This window comes from Cladophialophora psammophila (assembly GCF_000585535.1).
Source record: "Cladophialophora psammophila CBS 110553 chromosome Unknown aczJe-supercont1.2, whole genome shotgun sequence".
In the NCBI taxonomy this organism is placed as follows: domain Eukaryota; kingdom Fungi; phylum Ascomycota; class Eurotiomycetes; order Chaetothyriales; family Herpotrichiellaceae; genus Cladophialophora; species Cladophialophora psammophila.
In genome coordinates this window covers 1288488-1303167 of record NW_006912923.1, presented here as the reverse complement: position 1 = coordinate 1303167, position 14680 = coordinate 1288488, and the positions used below count along the sequence as shown (strand labels likewise).

General features: G+C 53.8%; 4 protein-coding genes across 4 annotated transcripts; 1 reads left to right on the top strand and 3 right to left on the bottom strand.

The window, feature by feature from the left end:
- Positions 1–1246: 1246 nt before the first annotated feature.
- A1O5_01811 (peptidyl-prolyl cis-trans isomerase-like 3) lies at positions 1247–1826 on the bottom strand (the record flags this gene model as incomplete). The annotated part of the gene is made up of 2 exons (XM_007742427.1): positions 1247–1759; positions 1815–1826. 2 exons carry the CDS (start codon positions 1824–1826, stop codon positions 1247–1249), a joined length of 525 nt encoding a protein of 174 aa, XP_007740617.1.
- Positions 1827–2490: 664 nt separating this feature from the next.
- A1O5_01810 (uncharacterized protein) lies at positions 2491–5502 on the bottom strand (the record flags this gene model as incomplete). The annotated part of the gene is made up of 4 exons (XM_007742426.1): positions 2491–4137; positions 4187–4260; positions 4312–5400; positions 5469–5502. The coding sequence occupies 4 exons, from the start codon at positions 5500–5502 to the stop codon at positions 2491–2493; spliced, it is 2844 nt and encodes a 947-aa protein (XP_007740616.1).
- A 1431-nt stretch (positions 5503–6933) lies between these two features.
- On the top strand, positions 6934–8949 carry A1O5_01809 (CAMK protein kinase; the record flags this gene model as incomplete). The annotated part of the gene is made up of 1 exon (XM_007742425.1): positions 6934–8949. One exon carries the CDS (start codon positions 6934–6936, stop codon positions 8947–8949), a length of 2016 nt encoding a protein of 671 aa, XP_007740615.1.
- Positions 8950–10318: 1369 nt separating this feature from the next.
- Positions 10319–11521, bottom strand: A1O5_01808 (triacylglycerol lipase; the record flags this gene model as incomplete). The annotated part of the gene is made up of 2 exons (XM_007742424.1): positions 10319–10928; positions 11115–11521. 2 exons carry the CDS (start codon positions 11519–11521, stop codon positions 10319–10321), a joined length of 1017 nt encoding a protein of 338 aa, XP_007740614.1.
- Between the last annotated feature and the right edge of the window lie 3159 nt (positions 11522–14680).

Here is a 14680-nt window from a genome sequence, read left to right as displayed (position 1 = left end):
AGACTCTGGTGATGACATGGACAGACCTACGACTCCGTGCAAATTTCTCACCACCGGTCAGCACTATCGAAGTCACTCATGTCGATACCCGATAGGGATATTTCGAGTCGAGAGTCGCCGTCATCCAACTATTTCCCACAATGGCTAACTGTTGCCTCTACTCCGAGTGCGTACTTGTGCCATCTGCAGGGCGCCTCAGCCTTATAAGCGTTTAGCCAGAGCGACCACTTCCTCGTCAGAGGCGCCGTCCTTGCCCATTGCATTGGCGCCCCCACCTTGCCGCATATCGCGAAGGACCCTCGACGCGTATCCTGTCCTAATCTGTCATCGCCCACTGTGGCTTTTGGATGCATCGCATCCATCTCCAGGTCTTCAGCAATAATCCTCCGACTTGCTGCTTGTCCCGCTTATTCTCCTCCCCCTTCAGCATTTCGGCTTTGTGGGTATTCAAGACCCTTCCGATCTCTTAACCTGTCCTGCCTGTCACAATATATCCGGCGACTACTCCGTCCTGCGCTAATCACCGCGGCACCCGTCTCGCCGTGTGTCGATATGCCAATTCGGGTTGCCTGATTCCATCCACTCGTCAAAGTCCGTCCACGGAGCGGCTGGCATTCTTGCCAGCGGAGACGCTGTGTGGACAGCACATCCATGCCTTTGGACCGCTAGGGTCGGCCAACCACGAACACCCATCTGGAGAGGGCTATCCAATCGGCATAACACATGTCGTGATATTTCTTCTCAGCTGTCATCGGTTGGGGGGGGGGGGGAGAAAAAAAAAGGATATTTGTTTGGCTTGAATTAACCAGTAGTTCCCGCCATGTGAATGCCTCCCTAACGTTTGGTCCCGATATGTCGACACCCCATGGTATATAGTCCCCCGATCTGATCCGCTGCAACTGGGTGGTTTCATGTTCCGTCATCCTGTTTCTTTCGGAATGGTTTTCTGGGGTGCATGCTCGAGCTTCCGTTGACATTGGGGTCGCCCTCGATTTTGAAATGTAAGGGCAAGGCGCTCTGCTTGACGATCGAAATCGCCGGATTGTTGCTTTTCCACGACTCTCAGCCTCTCTATCAACTGCATCTCGTTTGCTCAGACGCTCTTTTCCCTCTCTAGCTGTCGTCGTATGTCCCAACCTGAGGGTCTAATCGCGGCGGTTCCAGCTGTCAAAGATTGCGCCAAAGGGGCCCGAGTCGAATGGCACTAATTCGTGTGTCCCTCGCCTCACCATCTTTTCCCTTTGGTTCAACGTGCCAAAGGATTGGCATGGATCGTCACCTTCTCCAGAATGATCTTCTCCTTGGGCCGGTATTTTTTGTCCACCTCCACGGCCTCCATCTTGTCCAGCGTGCCACCTTCTTCCGCTCCGTCAATGACCCTTCCGAAAACTGTATTCTTGCCATCTAAATGAGCCGCATCTTTGAACGTAACAAAAAATTGGCTTCCATTGGTGCCAGGCCCTTTGTTTGCCATCGATACCATACCTCGCCCGCTATGTCTCAACGCAGGCACTTTGATCTCATCTTCGAAGTACCCGCCCCATATTGATTCCCCGCCCTTCACAACGGGTTTCTCTGCGGTCGCATTTCGTGGGGACAAAGATGTATCACCGCCTTGGACCATGAAATCGGGTATCAGTCTGTGGAAGGGGGTGCCTTCGTAGGCCCCGGACGCGCATAATGCGAGGAAATTCTCCGCCGTTTTCGGCACAGCTTCGCAGAAGATTTCGACCTTCAAATCACCCTGGGTAGTATGGAGCTGGCAAATTGTGTGAACATGTAACTCTGAGTGTGATGGGGGCTCCGGTACCTACCGTGACAGACATGCTGTAGCAAAGAATCCATGAAGGGGGTTGACCTCAAACTGCGAGAGACGAGCGACTTCAGCGCTCCTGCAGATGCTTCTGAAGAGGCTCTCTAAAGAGACAGGGAAAGCAAGACCCGTCGATTCATGAACTAGACTCGGCAAAAGAGACGAACAGCTGCTGCTGGGCGAAGAAAACTGGACGGTCACGTGTGAGATGGTTCCACTCAACCTGCGTCAATGGCACGCGAGTCCTATGACTGGGAAAACATCTGCCCTATGGAGCACATCTTTCCTTCACAAGCGATATATCTTGTCACCCGTTGAGCCGGGCCAGGTCAAAGCTATCGCTGGCAACTCGAAGCTAATATCCACATATGAAAACCCATCCCATACCGCGGTTGTCCCACCTTTTCCACCTTTTCCACCTTTCCAATAAAATAGACCGTCCGCAGTGTCGCGGAAAAAATGCCTGTACACATGCATATCCTATGTGTATCTCCGATCGCTCATCGTTCATTCTTTCCTAGGTATATCGTCGTGACACAGTTCAATAAAGAGAACACCTGGCCCTAATGGTACAATGTCGAGCAGCCGCTCTGACATGCCGAGAATCGAAACTGTACAAGAGTAAACATGAAAATCAACCCAACTCAAGAAAATTTTCTCGTCAAGGTCGCTGTTGATCAAGTCGTTGTAGGCATTATGTTGGCGTTCTTCTTCGATATCCAGGACATCAGCATGGTGTCGAGCTGTGACTGCATCTCAGCCAGTTTCGTCCGCTCATCTAAGAAGAGGTTGTGCATAAAGGGGTGGTCCGGGCCCGCTGGCGTGACGTTCGATTTATCATGCACAATTATCAGAAGGTCTTTGATGTCTTGACTGTTTTCCATGTATGATCTCAACGATGCATCTGACCACGTGGGTGTCGACCTAGAAGTTGATGGTGTATGTGTCGTAGTCGAAGGTGATGGCTTCGACGTGCTAGCAGTCCCATCCGACTCTAATGGGTTTGCCTCCTGTGGTAGGGGAGACGAACTCGAAACTGCCGGCGGTTGAGGTTGAAATTTACCGTCCCCGAACCTTCCAGATGCTACGGCTGCAGTGGACAAAGCTTGCATAGCAGAGTCTGATCGAGGCTGCGACCTTTGTAACTCGGTGGCGGGGGAAACGCTCCGGCGACCCTGTTCATCCGCTTTTGCAGTCTTGTCGTCTGTCTCCGAATCGCTTTCGTCTATCGCAAAGCGCTCTTTTGCTCGCTTTGCATAAATCGGCTTGGACGGGGAACCGCCATCTGGACTCGTCGAAGGAGTAGACTTCATTGCAGTCGTGGCTGGCGATAAAATCGTCCTCTTTTCGGTAAGGGACGGGAAGCGATTGACTTGTGCGGGCTGAGATTGCGCCGACGCCTCGGGCTGTTGGCTGTCGGATTCGACTCTGCGGACTGTTGACGGTTCAGGCGCAGGGCCACTCGGGGCTGGAGGTGCTTGTCCCAGCGACTGTTGCGGAGGTCTTGCCTCGGTCGGCGACGCCTTCGGTGACGTGCCTGGTGGTGCCTTTTGCAACTTGCTCGGCCTGCGTTCCGGGCCGGTTTCAGGTTTCATGGTCAAGGACTCGACCGAGTCTTTCGATCCCGGAGATTGACGAGGATCCTCGATAGTCTTTTCGCTTTCTTCCTGTGAGCTGCCCTTCTTTCGCTTGAAGAACCCACTAAGCATGCCCTTTTTCTCCTTCTTTTTATCCTTAGATTTGTCGTCCGCCCCGACTATTTTATCGAGAGTCTCCAAGCTTAGACGTTGGCGGACTTCCTGTTCTATGGATCCACCAGAGTCGGAATCACCTCGCAATAGCCGGGGTGTTAGAGAGATCTTCTTCGTCTCGACCGTGTCGTCCTTAAAGAACGAATCGGTATTTCTCACGACCCCTTTCCTAGACCGCTGAACGGGTTCGTCAGTCTGCCTCTGTTCTGAGCTAGACTGTGACTGTTGACCCTTGACAGGGCTTGAGGCTGATTCATTCTTCAAGCTGTCGTTACTGGTAACCCGCTGAATACCATTGGCTGCGACGGATTCTTGTGGTTCCTGAGGCTCAGCCGAAGTTGCAGAAGCCTCTTGCTGGTCTTCAGCATTATCCCCGTCATCAGAATTGTCCATTCCAATCTGGTCATGCTGACCCTCTTCGCCTTCCTCCTCCTCATCAGAGTACTCATAATCTGAAGGCTCGTAATAAGTGGGGGGTGCAAACTGGACTGTTTTCGCGTTTCTTCGCCGCATAGCCTTTTTCAGCGGATTCTTCGATTTTTCGGGGTTATCCCCCAGCATTCGAGCGGATAACTATTGTCACATCAGCAATCGCATGTAAACAGGTAGGGAAGCCGCGTACATCCACATTTCTGTGCTTGTTGAGTCGGGCCAGTCGTTCGGTCGGGGTTTCAATATGTTCGGCGGGAAGATAGCCTAATTCCACGATGAGCGAACGAAGCCTTGCTCAACTCCAGCTCGACTAACCGATGCTGCTATCTTTCACAACCCGAACAAGCCACCAATAACTGTTGCTATCATCGAGCAACACCATAGTGTCGCCCTTTGTAGCGTTGGCTTGTCCTTCAACCGTCGCGACAAAAGTGTGCAGTGCATACACAAACTCGAAATCAATATCCTCTATTTCTCGTAAGCATTCTCCTCCCCAACCGGAGTCTATGAAGCGGTCGTCGAGAGAAAATTGAAATTCATCGGTGTCATCATCAGAACTTTCCTCAAGCCGGGGCAGGCAAGGTTCTTCGTCTTCCCACTCATCATCCTCGTCAAAGGAAAATTCGTCGCCGTAGTCCTCCACCGTGCCGGCTAAGAGTGGATCGTCAAGAGGTAACAAGTATCGCCGAAATTCCTGGGATTCGGACAGTGGAAGACGGGTCTGCGATGCTGCCAAGCCCAGTCCTAGCGTGGGTGATGAGATCTCACGGGGGTTTGACCGCTCACCCACAAAGTCTCGACCTGATCTCGCTTGACCCAGGTCCTCGATGTACTCACCATGATGACTTGCCGCGTGAAACAATTGCGATGGATGTAGAGGGAAATGGTCGGGTGTAGAAGAGAATGGTGATGAAGATAAGGGATTGCCTTGAGTCGGCGTCGATGGAGAAGCCGGGGAAGCTTCGGAATCCACAGAATCGACCCGGGGCGGCCATGGGGGAAGGGAGTATTTACCATCTTCAATCGAAGGGGAACTCGAGATTTTGTCCAGCAAGTCGTCGTCCATATCCTCATCATGGGAGTCCCCACCATCCGCGTCATCCAGGTCCTGCCCATGGTATCCAACTCCATTCGTTGCATTTTGGGGGTTTGGGAGATCTTCGTCTCGGTCGTCATCTAGGTCATCGTAGAAATGTTGGTCCGACTGCTGAAACCCTCCATTGGCTCTGTCTTCTGAGGCCCTGGGACTAGTGTGTTGTTCCTGATATGATTCTTGCTCGGCATGCCTCAACGTCTGGGCTTGATGTGGAGCGGCAGGGCCATAACCAAATGGTGAAGGGTGGGCGGGTTGTCTCGAGTGGTCTTTCGCAGATGGCGAGGTGTGATCTTGCAAATCAAGGGTATCTAGCAGCACGATCTGGTGAGCATACTCCTCCCTACAGCAATGGAATTCCCCATCGATGTGATCTTACCAGCTCTGACAAGCTGTGGCTTCAAGGTGGTCATTGCGCGAACCATCTATGCGGGAAGGCTGGGTGTCGCGTTGTGTGTTCGCCCACCAGAATCGACGGGCTTCGGGTTGATACAGGTCGCATAGAGACACTTTCGAATCGATCGAGGAAGAAACAGGCGCGAACGAGAGATTCTCCGGGGGTGCAGCGATCGAGGGTCGGGGCGAAAGAGAGAAGTCGTGGAGGACCTATTCCTCGAGACCAGACGCGGTAATGACTGTGAGGGCGGAGAGGTGGCCAGCCGCCTTTTCGCTCGACGATGAACGCAATGACGCGTGGATTAGCGAGGCAAAGAGAAGAGAAAGGATCCTTGAAATGACAGTTGTGTGCGCAGGCGCAGATGCTGGAGTACCGCGAATGGCGTTGTCGTTTGGCAATAGTAGGATAGATTCAATCGACGATAATGAAGGAGCAGCGGATAAAAACGAAGCCCTGACTTCCCCTGTCAAAAGTAGGCCATGATTGAAAAGAGCGAAAAAGGAAAGGAGGATGTTGTTTCAGGATTTGGTGGAGGTGCCAGGACGGGAGACGGAGTCTTGCTCAAGGGTGGAATTGCTGAATCGACATGGGGGAGTGGAAGGGGACCCTCAGGAACGGGCGAATTATTTTTCAGGCACCAGGGCAGCCCAGGGCAGCCCAGCTTCAGGGTATTCAGGTATTTTGGGTGCAAGGCCACGGGAGTCGAGTTGGCGAGGTTGATTAGCGCCCTCGAAAGGCTCCCGGCGCCTGTTTTGGGTGGTTCTTTGGGGCCACTTGCCTAGGATACAACTGAGGGCGTCGTGTGGGGATCAGAGGACCTCCGTTCCACTCATCTGCACCCTGCGGGCAGAGGCAGGCCACCAATTATCAAGATGCCCACACTGTTTTCATTGTCCAGATGGCATTTCATGGCGCTCAATGCCCTGATTAGATCCCGGAGAAAGTTTTCTTTTTCATTTATTAAATCATCTCATGTGACTGCTTTGTTGCTTTTTCGTCCTTTTTGGGCAAACTGATGGTAACTGGCACAAAGAGCGCGATGGGTGTGCGTCCTTTGAAACGGCACCCTCCACAACGGGCCAGGCCTATCCAAGGCGCTTTTAGCCCTAGGAGGTCGCCGCAGTGCCCAATGCCCACGCCCAAGTGCCCGGCTTGGGTGGGATTGCCTGCAAATCTTGCCTAATATTTTTTTCTCACATTGAACCAAGATTTGCGCGACTCTGCAGCCTCGATGCCCCACGTGCGACTTTCAACACCACCACCACCTTTTTCCTCCGTCCGTGCATGTGTTCACCACCACAACCATCAGCTCTATGAGATCAGCTCGTCGGCTTTGTGAGACCCTGCCGGTCTCTCAGATCTCGCATCCACAAAGTCACCACCGAGAGTTTGGCTTCCCAGCGAGCGACGAGCTGAAGCGCATCTTCCGGCCTTCCTCTTGCGAGTAATGGCGCAGGCTGACACTGGCCATCTTCTCGAAAGCCTGCGCCTGAGTTCGTCAAGCCATGAAAATGACATCAACCATAATGACCCCTCGTCCTCGGACGACATCTCTGGCGAGATGAGCAGGTCCTCGGATAAACCTCCTGTACCACGCCGCCCACCATTCAGAAGCTCTGGTACAAGTCAAGACACCATTCGGCCAACGGCCACTCCTCCTGTGGACATACCAGCTACCAGCGACTCTCCCGCCGTAATAGGACACTCTAGTAGCCCCGGGAGCTACATAGATCAGTACATGCGCCGTCGAAACCCCTCGGTCAGCTTCAGCAACGAGATCAAATTGGACTCGGGACATCGTCAGAGCATGCAAGAGCCCTTGGAGAAGCCTTCAAAAACTCGCGAACGTGGTCGCTCCTTGTTCCAGGCCATGGCAGACGCACAGAAATCGTCTAGGGCGCACAGTGAGTCAGAGCGGTCACACTATGATCCTGTCACAGGCCGGCACCTGCCCAGATACTCTCAGAGCCCACCGAGGGAACAAGCCCGTGTTGGTGAGGGCCGTTTTCCTTTGCTGCAAACCACCGTGGATGCATTAGCAAGAGAATCTCAACCAGATCTCCAGCATACCATGTCGATGCTGTCCGATTCCGTGCTGTCCTCTGATGAGCAAGCCATCACGGCTCCAGATGAGGACAACTATTTGCTATCTCCCGCAGCAGCCTCGCCCTTCGCAAGTCAGGCATTCTCCTATGAGGAACCTAAGCCATTCCGACGCACTGCCTCTCAGAGATGGCGAGAGGGCGACACCAGCGCCTCTCCGCAGGACTTCTTTGCACGAGCAGGGAGTTTGCGCAACAAAAGCATGCGAGATATCGCAGGCCGGGCATCTCGTCGGGACACATCGGGCTCCGCCACACGATCACCCAGATCAGCAGCCTCCTCGTATCTGCGGGCGTTCTCCATGAGCAGCGGGACGAATGGTGAGGGAGCTGACACAGGACCCCTCGCCTGCGACTCCGAGGGCCAGACCATTGGTGATGACTACGTGCTCGGCAAGCAGATTGGATACGGCGGTTTTAGCACGATTAGGCAAGTGACGCAGCTTCAAGACAGTACGCACCGTATACTCGCTGTCAAGATCGTCCGCCGCCAGATCGAGGATAAAAGTGAGACGGAGAACGAGCAAGCTCAGGCCGAGTTTGAGCACGAGGTTGAGCTATGGAGGTTCCTCAACCATCCCAATATCCTGCCTCTTGAGGCAGTCTACAAACTGGACGAAGCGACTTTCTGCTTCATCCCACTCAACACAGGTGGAACGCTCTTTGATCTTGTCCGCGCCAACCGCCAAGGTGTTCCGCAGGAGCTCTCCAAGAGCTATTCCTACCAACTTGCCTCAGCACTGCGTTATCTCCACCTCGACGCCCGCGTCGTGCACCGTGACGTGAAGCTAGAAAACTGCCTGATAGAACTCAGCAGTGATGGAGGACCAGGTCTCCTTCGCCTCTGTGACTTCGGTATGGCAGAATGGCTCTCGAATGACAGCATGTCTGGCCCTCCCAGCCCTGAATTCAACGATGCCGATCGGCCTCCGCAGAAACCCATCGGACCGGCCGACACCTCAACCTCGGCGTTCGCAGGGGGAAGCCTTGAATACGCCGCCCCCGAGATCTTGCGTATTGCAGAACGCCTCAAGGCTCATGTGCCTGTCGAGCGTGCTATTGTGTCGCCGGCGGTCGACATTTGGGCCTACGGCGTGTGTGTCTACAGCATGATTGTAGGCTCGCGTCCATTCCAGAACTCCTTTCAGCCTCGGGTAGTCATGGCCATTCTGGGTGGAGATTGGAATCGTGCCCTGCTTTCGGACAAAGGAGGGACGGACGCCCACGAGCTGGTTAGTGGATGCCTTGAAATGGATGAAACCTTGCGCTGGGACATTACGAGAGTGGTGGATTGTGCCTGGCTTGAAGAGCTTGCAGCCCAAGAGGACAACCAGCAGGGTATAAATGGTTGGCGATTATGATGTGAAAGATGTGAGACAACAACAAACAACAAAGCCGTGTCATGGATGGGAAACGATTGGGGCTCTTGTTGGAGCTTTTCGAGAGCTCCTTTTTTCCTACACTGCGACACTCGAGGCCTTGTCTCGCGGCAGTTTTGCTCCCTGCTCAGGCGCCTCGAGACCTCTTTTAGGATTTCTGTTGGTATGGTATGCACGCTGGAATGAAGGTGGGTGGATTTCTGCACGCCAATGAGGACAAGCTTGGGATTGAGCCTGTTGTGGCTCTTTTGAGATCTGGGTTAACTTACGACTGCGACGAAACGAATCTCTCTCATTTCTTCTTTACTACGGAATTCACGTGTGCATTCCTGGGTGGCAAGGTGTTTCTCCTTGGGGCAGGAAAGAGAATCTATGTGCTTTTGAGACAGAGCAAGCGATCGTTGATGTAACCCCTTGTACACTATGATTAATGCACCACACAATTACAACTCCAGAATTCAGGCATGGTAGTTTCAATGCAGGCCTTTTCATTTGCCGTCTGTCTTTGGAGAAGGGGGGGTAGAGCACCGGGTTGGACGCCCTGGTGGGTGATCGGATGCATCGTTCACATGTATCTGCCTAGGTACCCCAGACGACAAGAAAGTTCCGAGCTAGAGGAATGCTCATGTCACCCATCAAGTAATATGGCGCAGGATGGCATACACGGAGTAGTTCAAATGGACCATCAAGGGACCATGTACCTGGCAACAAGTACTATGAATTTGGCCGAAGTCTAACCCAGGCCTCCTAGATCCAATGGAGTAATGCATCCGTCCAGCAAAACGAAGCGAATCAGATGGTGTCTTGGATCACGTATACGAGATTTCTCTCTTCTCTGTTATATGTTCGTAGTATATATCTGTGTGTGAGTTCGACTGTGTGTCTGCGTGTCTGTATAAATGTACGTCTGTTGTGTGGTGTTCAGATCAGCCGCTCCAGGAACGAAAGGGGACGGGGTATTTTGAAAAGAGGGTGAAAGAGAGGGAAACGAAAAGAGTGCAGCACCCCGCCTCCATATCCAGCCTGCACCAGCCAGATGTGTGGCACGTGACAACACATCCCAATTGCGCCCTTTCCATAAGGGGCAGTGGACCCGAATTGCGCCTTGGCCGTTCTCGCTTCCCTTCCTCGTGCCCTTCTGCTCCTCTTCTACCTCGTATTCATGCGCCTTTTGCTCCGCTTCCTCCTCCTTCTCCTCGTTGGCGGCTCCCCCAATTGCAGCACGAGTTAGAACCGAGTACCTAGGTAACCAACCAACTGACCGGCACGCTAGCAAGTAACCGAATGAATGGACGAATGCCTTCCCCCGCTTAACGCCTCCGCCCTGACCGTTGCCGCGGGTTGGGTCTCCTCACGCAAACACCCTTAACAGCTCATTGCATATATTTGTGATAGCCGTCCTGCCGGCCTCCAGCACAGCGTCCATGGCGAGGAAGGGATGCGGCATACCTTCCATCACGGTGAGACGGGCCTCGACGCCGCAGGCGCGGAGACGCCGCGCGTATTCCTCGCCGTCGTGTCTCAGCACGTCGAGCTCCCCAACGATGATGTACGAGGGAGGCAGGAGCTCGAAGACGTCGTCCGGCGCTAAGAGGGGCGACGCCTCGTGATGCGACCAATCCGCCTGGTTTGGGAGATAGTGGTGCCGGTACCAAAGCATCTTTTTCGCGGGGAGGTGTGCTGTGAATTCAAACGCCTTCCAGCTGGGGCTCGAGTAGGGCGTCGCCGTGTTATCTGTCACCGGTACTACCAGCACTTGGGACCGGATTGAGACCCCCGGTTGCGGACGCAGCGCAGCCTTCTGTGCAATGACGGCCGCGATGTTCGCCCCGGCCGAGGCCCCGGTGATGGCCACCTTGTTCAGGTCCAAGTCGAACCGATCCTCGCCCTGCGACGTCGACCAGAGGAAGGCCTCCCACGAGTCATGGATTGCTGCTGGCCACGGTTCCTCGGGCGCGAGCCTGTCTCTCGAAAAGGGGCGAGGTCAGAGTAAGATCCTAGCATTGGCAATGCTCACCAAGTAACATAGGTTTTTTTTTTTTTTTTTCCTCTCTTCTTTTCTTTCTTCTTTTTTCGTCTTTAGTTCAAGGCTGAAGTTTTGGTTCTTCATTTGGGGGGAAAGGGCATTCACAGAGAGGGCTTCTAACCTATAGTCAGTGGTGATGACCACAGAACGAGCTCGGGCACACATGTTGGTGCAAACGGTGTTTTCGGTGTCGATATCGCCGAATACCCACCCTCCGCCATGGTAATACAGCACAAGCGGCCAGCCAGATCGGGGTGGTATGCCCGATGGGGTGAAGCAACGGATGAGGATGTTCGGCCCAGCGGTTTCTTGTCGTGATATGGAAATGTCCTGGACTCTGCCCACAGGCAGCGGTTTGCTGTGGCAATGAGGCAGGTTCCGGGGGCCTCGAGCCACCGAGAGAGGCAGATGATGGACTTGTTGCTCATTTAGCATGAACTTGTTGTAGAAGGCGACGTAGTCGGGATGCAGTCTATCCTTGACGCTGGGGTGAAGAGGGTAGGGTGGATGGGGTAGCTGGGCTACCATTTCGAGGTGAGTTGGTGGAGTATGCAAGGGCCGTCGATGGAAGAAGATGTGGGCATGAACTGTTTAGTCCATTGAGGAAAGCAGAGGGGGGGAGGAGGGGTCCTTGTTGGTCGTTTGCTCGTTCAAATATAATTACATTTAACAGAGACAGCTCTGGAGTAGCACAAGGAAAGGCAGGGCAAGGCAGGGCAGGGCAAGGCAGGGCAAGCTTGTTGCTACCAGTGGTGGTCGAGTTGGTTACTTAGCCATTAGCCATGCCATTAGCTAGCGAGCGAGGGAGCGCGGGTTGCCACAGACTTTCGGGAGGCCAGTGGCACTTCCCAGTGCGAGGTACAGTAGTCCCCAGAGCCTGCATTTTACTCCGTATACTCCGTAGACGAAGCTCGCCCTGTGCCCTCGACCGAGCCAACCGCTGTGGCGGGAACATGTCTCTTGTTCTACCTCGTGGACTACTGGACTACTGGACTACTGGACTACTCTATTACTGTACTACTGTGCTTCGTGCCTCCAGCTGTATCCGAACCTCGTCCCAGCTTCGGATCCCGCGAAACCCACTTTTTGCTACACGATTCCCCACGCCGCATCCGCTCGAGCTGAGCAGCAAGCAGCAAGGAGCAAGCAAGGAAGCAGAAAGCAGCCAGATGCGCCTCGAAAAGCCTCTACCTCGTACTGTATGGGGAATGGGCATGGGGGGAGGGATGGTGGCAGAGGGCCCATGATAATGCAAGCCCTGCTGTCCTCATTCTACGTCACACTCAACTCACATACACACACACCTTAGATACACATGTGCCACCACGGCTACTGCTTGTATTCCCACGCGGACGCACACACAGAGTGTCAGCATTGGACCAATAAAATGGACAAATCCGGAGATCAGCGCGCTTGATTTGACAGAGACACTCATTCACACAACGCTTATGTACTCAACTCACACACTCATTCACTCATGCATCTGAGGAGAACGTACCTACCCTTTCTTACTAGTCCCTATTAGCCTACTTGGTACCGAAGGCGTGAGCAGCAACAGGAGGACCAAAAACCAGGACGAGAACAACGACGAGGAGGAGGAGGAGGAGGAGGCTGGACCCTGTGGAAATCCCCTGGCGCAACCGTGACACCTCCCAAATACCTACCAATGTACCCAGTACTCGGGACCGAGTAAGGATGACAGAGTAAGTAGTACAGGAGGTACTCCGTACTTGGGACAGGATATCCCACACAGCCACGGCTTGGTTTGGCCTTGGAAGTACCCCCGTACCAGGCCTGGGACAAAGAAGCAGTTGCAGGACTGGGTCTGGGTCTGGCTCTGGCTCTGGCTCTGGCTCTGAGAAGACTGAGTCACGCTACTGGGTACTTGCGCATGCTCATGCTGTGCAACGGCACCAACGGAGCCATCCTCTTCCTCCTCCAGTTGCTCCTCTTGGGCGATCATTGTTCCAACGGCCTGGTCAATGGGCGATGGGCGATGGGCGAAGGCGACAGGCCTCCGATTAGTGACCCTCCCAGGTCCCAACTACGGCACGTCCTAGTAAGTACTCATGCTAGTAGTGCCGAGTACGAGTATAGCGGAGTATTGCTCCCCCGAGCGAGGGGGAGCCCAGGCTGTTCTTGCTGCTGCTGGCCACCCAAATCTCGACCTTCGTTTGCTCCGTACTAACGCCCCCAGTTTCGACTCGATTCGAATCGACTCGTCTCGGAAGAGCCGCCAGCCTGGGCTGGGCTGGGCGGGCAGATCACTTTCCCAACTGATAATGCTAGCAAATGGCCCCCGGGCTTTTTGCCCTTCTTTCTTGCTTGCTTGCCACCCCTGCAACCTGCAACCTGCACCCTGGAACAACCGAGCCAACGGACGCCTGGACGAAGACCCTCCCCTTCCCTCTCGAGCAACCCAGCAGCCCTGACACCAACACCAGCGCGTGGTGCCTGGTTGCCGAAGCGCAAACGAATCGGAGTAGCGGGCCATCCGGCTGGTTGCTTCCCAGGCTTTTACAAATGAAAGAGGTTTCTGGGTTCTTGACCAGAGACGAAATCACCGCACCTACCTACCAAGCTACCTACGAGGACACTCAACCTATCCAGTTCACCGGCCAGCTGGCTAACCAGGATCACAGCGAACGAAGAAACTCGGAGAATAACCACCGCCACGGGATCGCCGCACTAGTATTTGAGTTTTTGCTTTTTCTGACCAAAAATCCTTGCCGGTCCCTGTCCCTTGTCCGACGCAGTAGTCCCCCCCCCCAGAACCAGTACCTCCTAACCGATTTTCTCGCGAAAAGTCCCAAACCTTCGCGCAGGGACGTCGAAATCAGGAAAATGGAGGACGATCGCCATGTTGTTTGTTGCGAACGAAGCCTTTGCGTTTCCCTTCCTCGGAGACTCTCCCCGCATCATCTGGATGTTCACGGACCTTAAGCTCACTAGTCCTGTGTGATTCTTGCGATGCAGTCTATTGATTGCTGTATTCTATCTTTCATTCATTCATTCCTTCATTCATTCATGGGTCTGGCTTTTGGAGCAAAGCCCGATGGGAGGACGACAACTAGGACTAGGGCAAGGACAAGGACGACGACAGGGACGATCAAAACAAGGTCAGCAAACTTACATACCTCTCACACACACGAATGCTTGACTCCCCCCCGCCTGTGAAATCCTACGGGTGTGTTCGCATGATGTACGTTAGGTCTTGTTGTTGCTGTACTACCACTAGATCGTTGTCCTTGAGCGACCAAACCACCTTCACCTTTCTCTACGTCCCTGCACTTGGCCATCGCCAATCCTTAGCCTTCTGACGGCCCACCGAAATATCGGTCGTATGCATGGATAGATGCACAACCGAAATCAAAGCACCAGCGAAATGATTCGAACCGAGCTTGGGGCGCATAAGTAGACAGGGACATGGACATGGATACGGCGCTTATTCACCCACGTTAAGCTGTACGCGAGGATACAAGATGCGCACGTACGCACGTCCGTCGATGTTTTCTCCGTCCTCTCTCTTTGTATGCGGACTCGCTAGAGCAGAGGCTGGCACGGAGTAGATATAACGCAATGCGATGTATGTGATACGATATTCGTGGGATATGGTGGGATGGCAAAATTCGCAGATGGAGTAATTCGAGCTTGCGGATTTGGGCCTTAAGACTCGGGCCTTGTCTT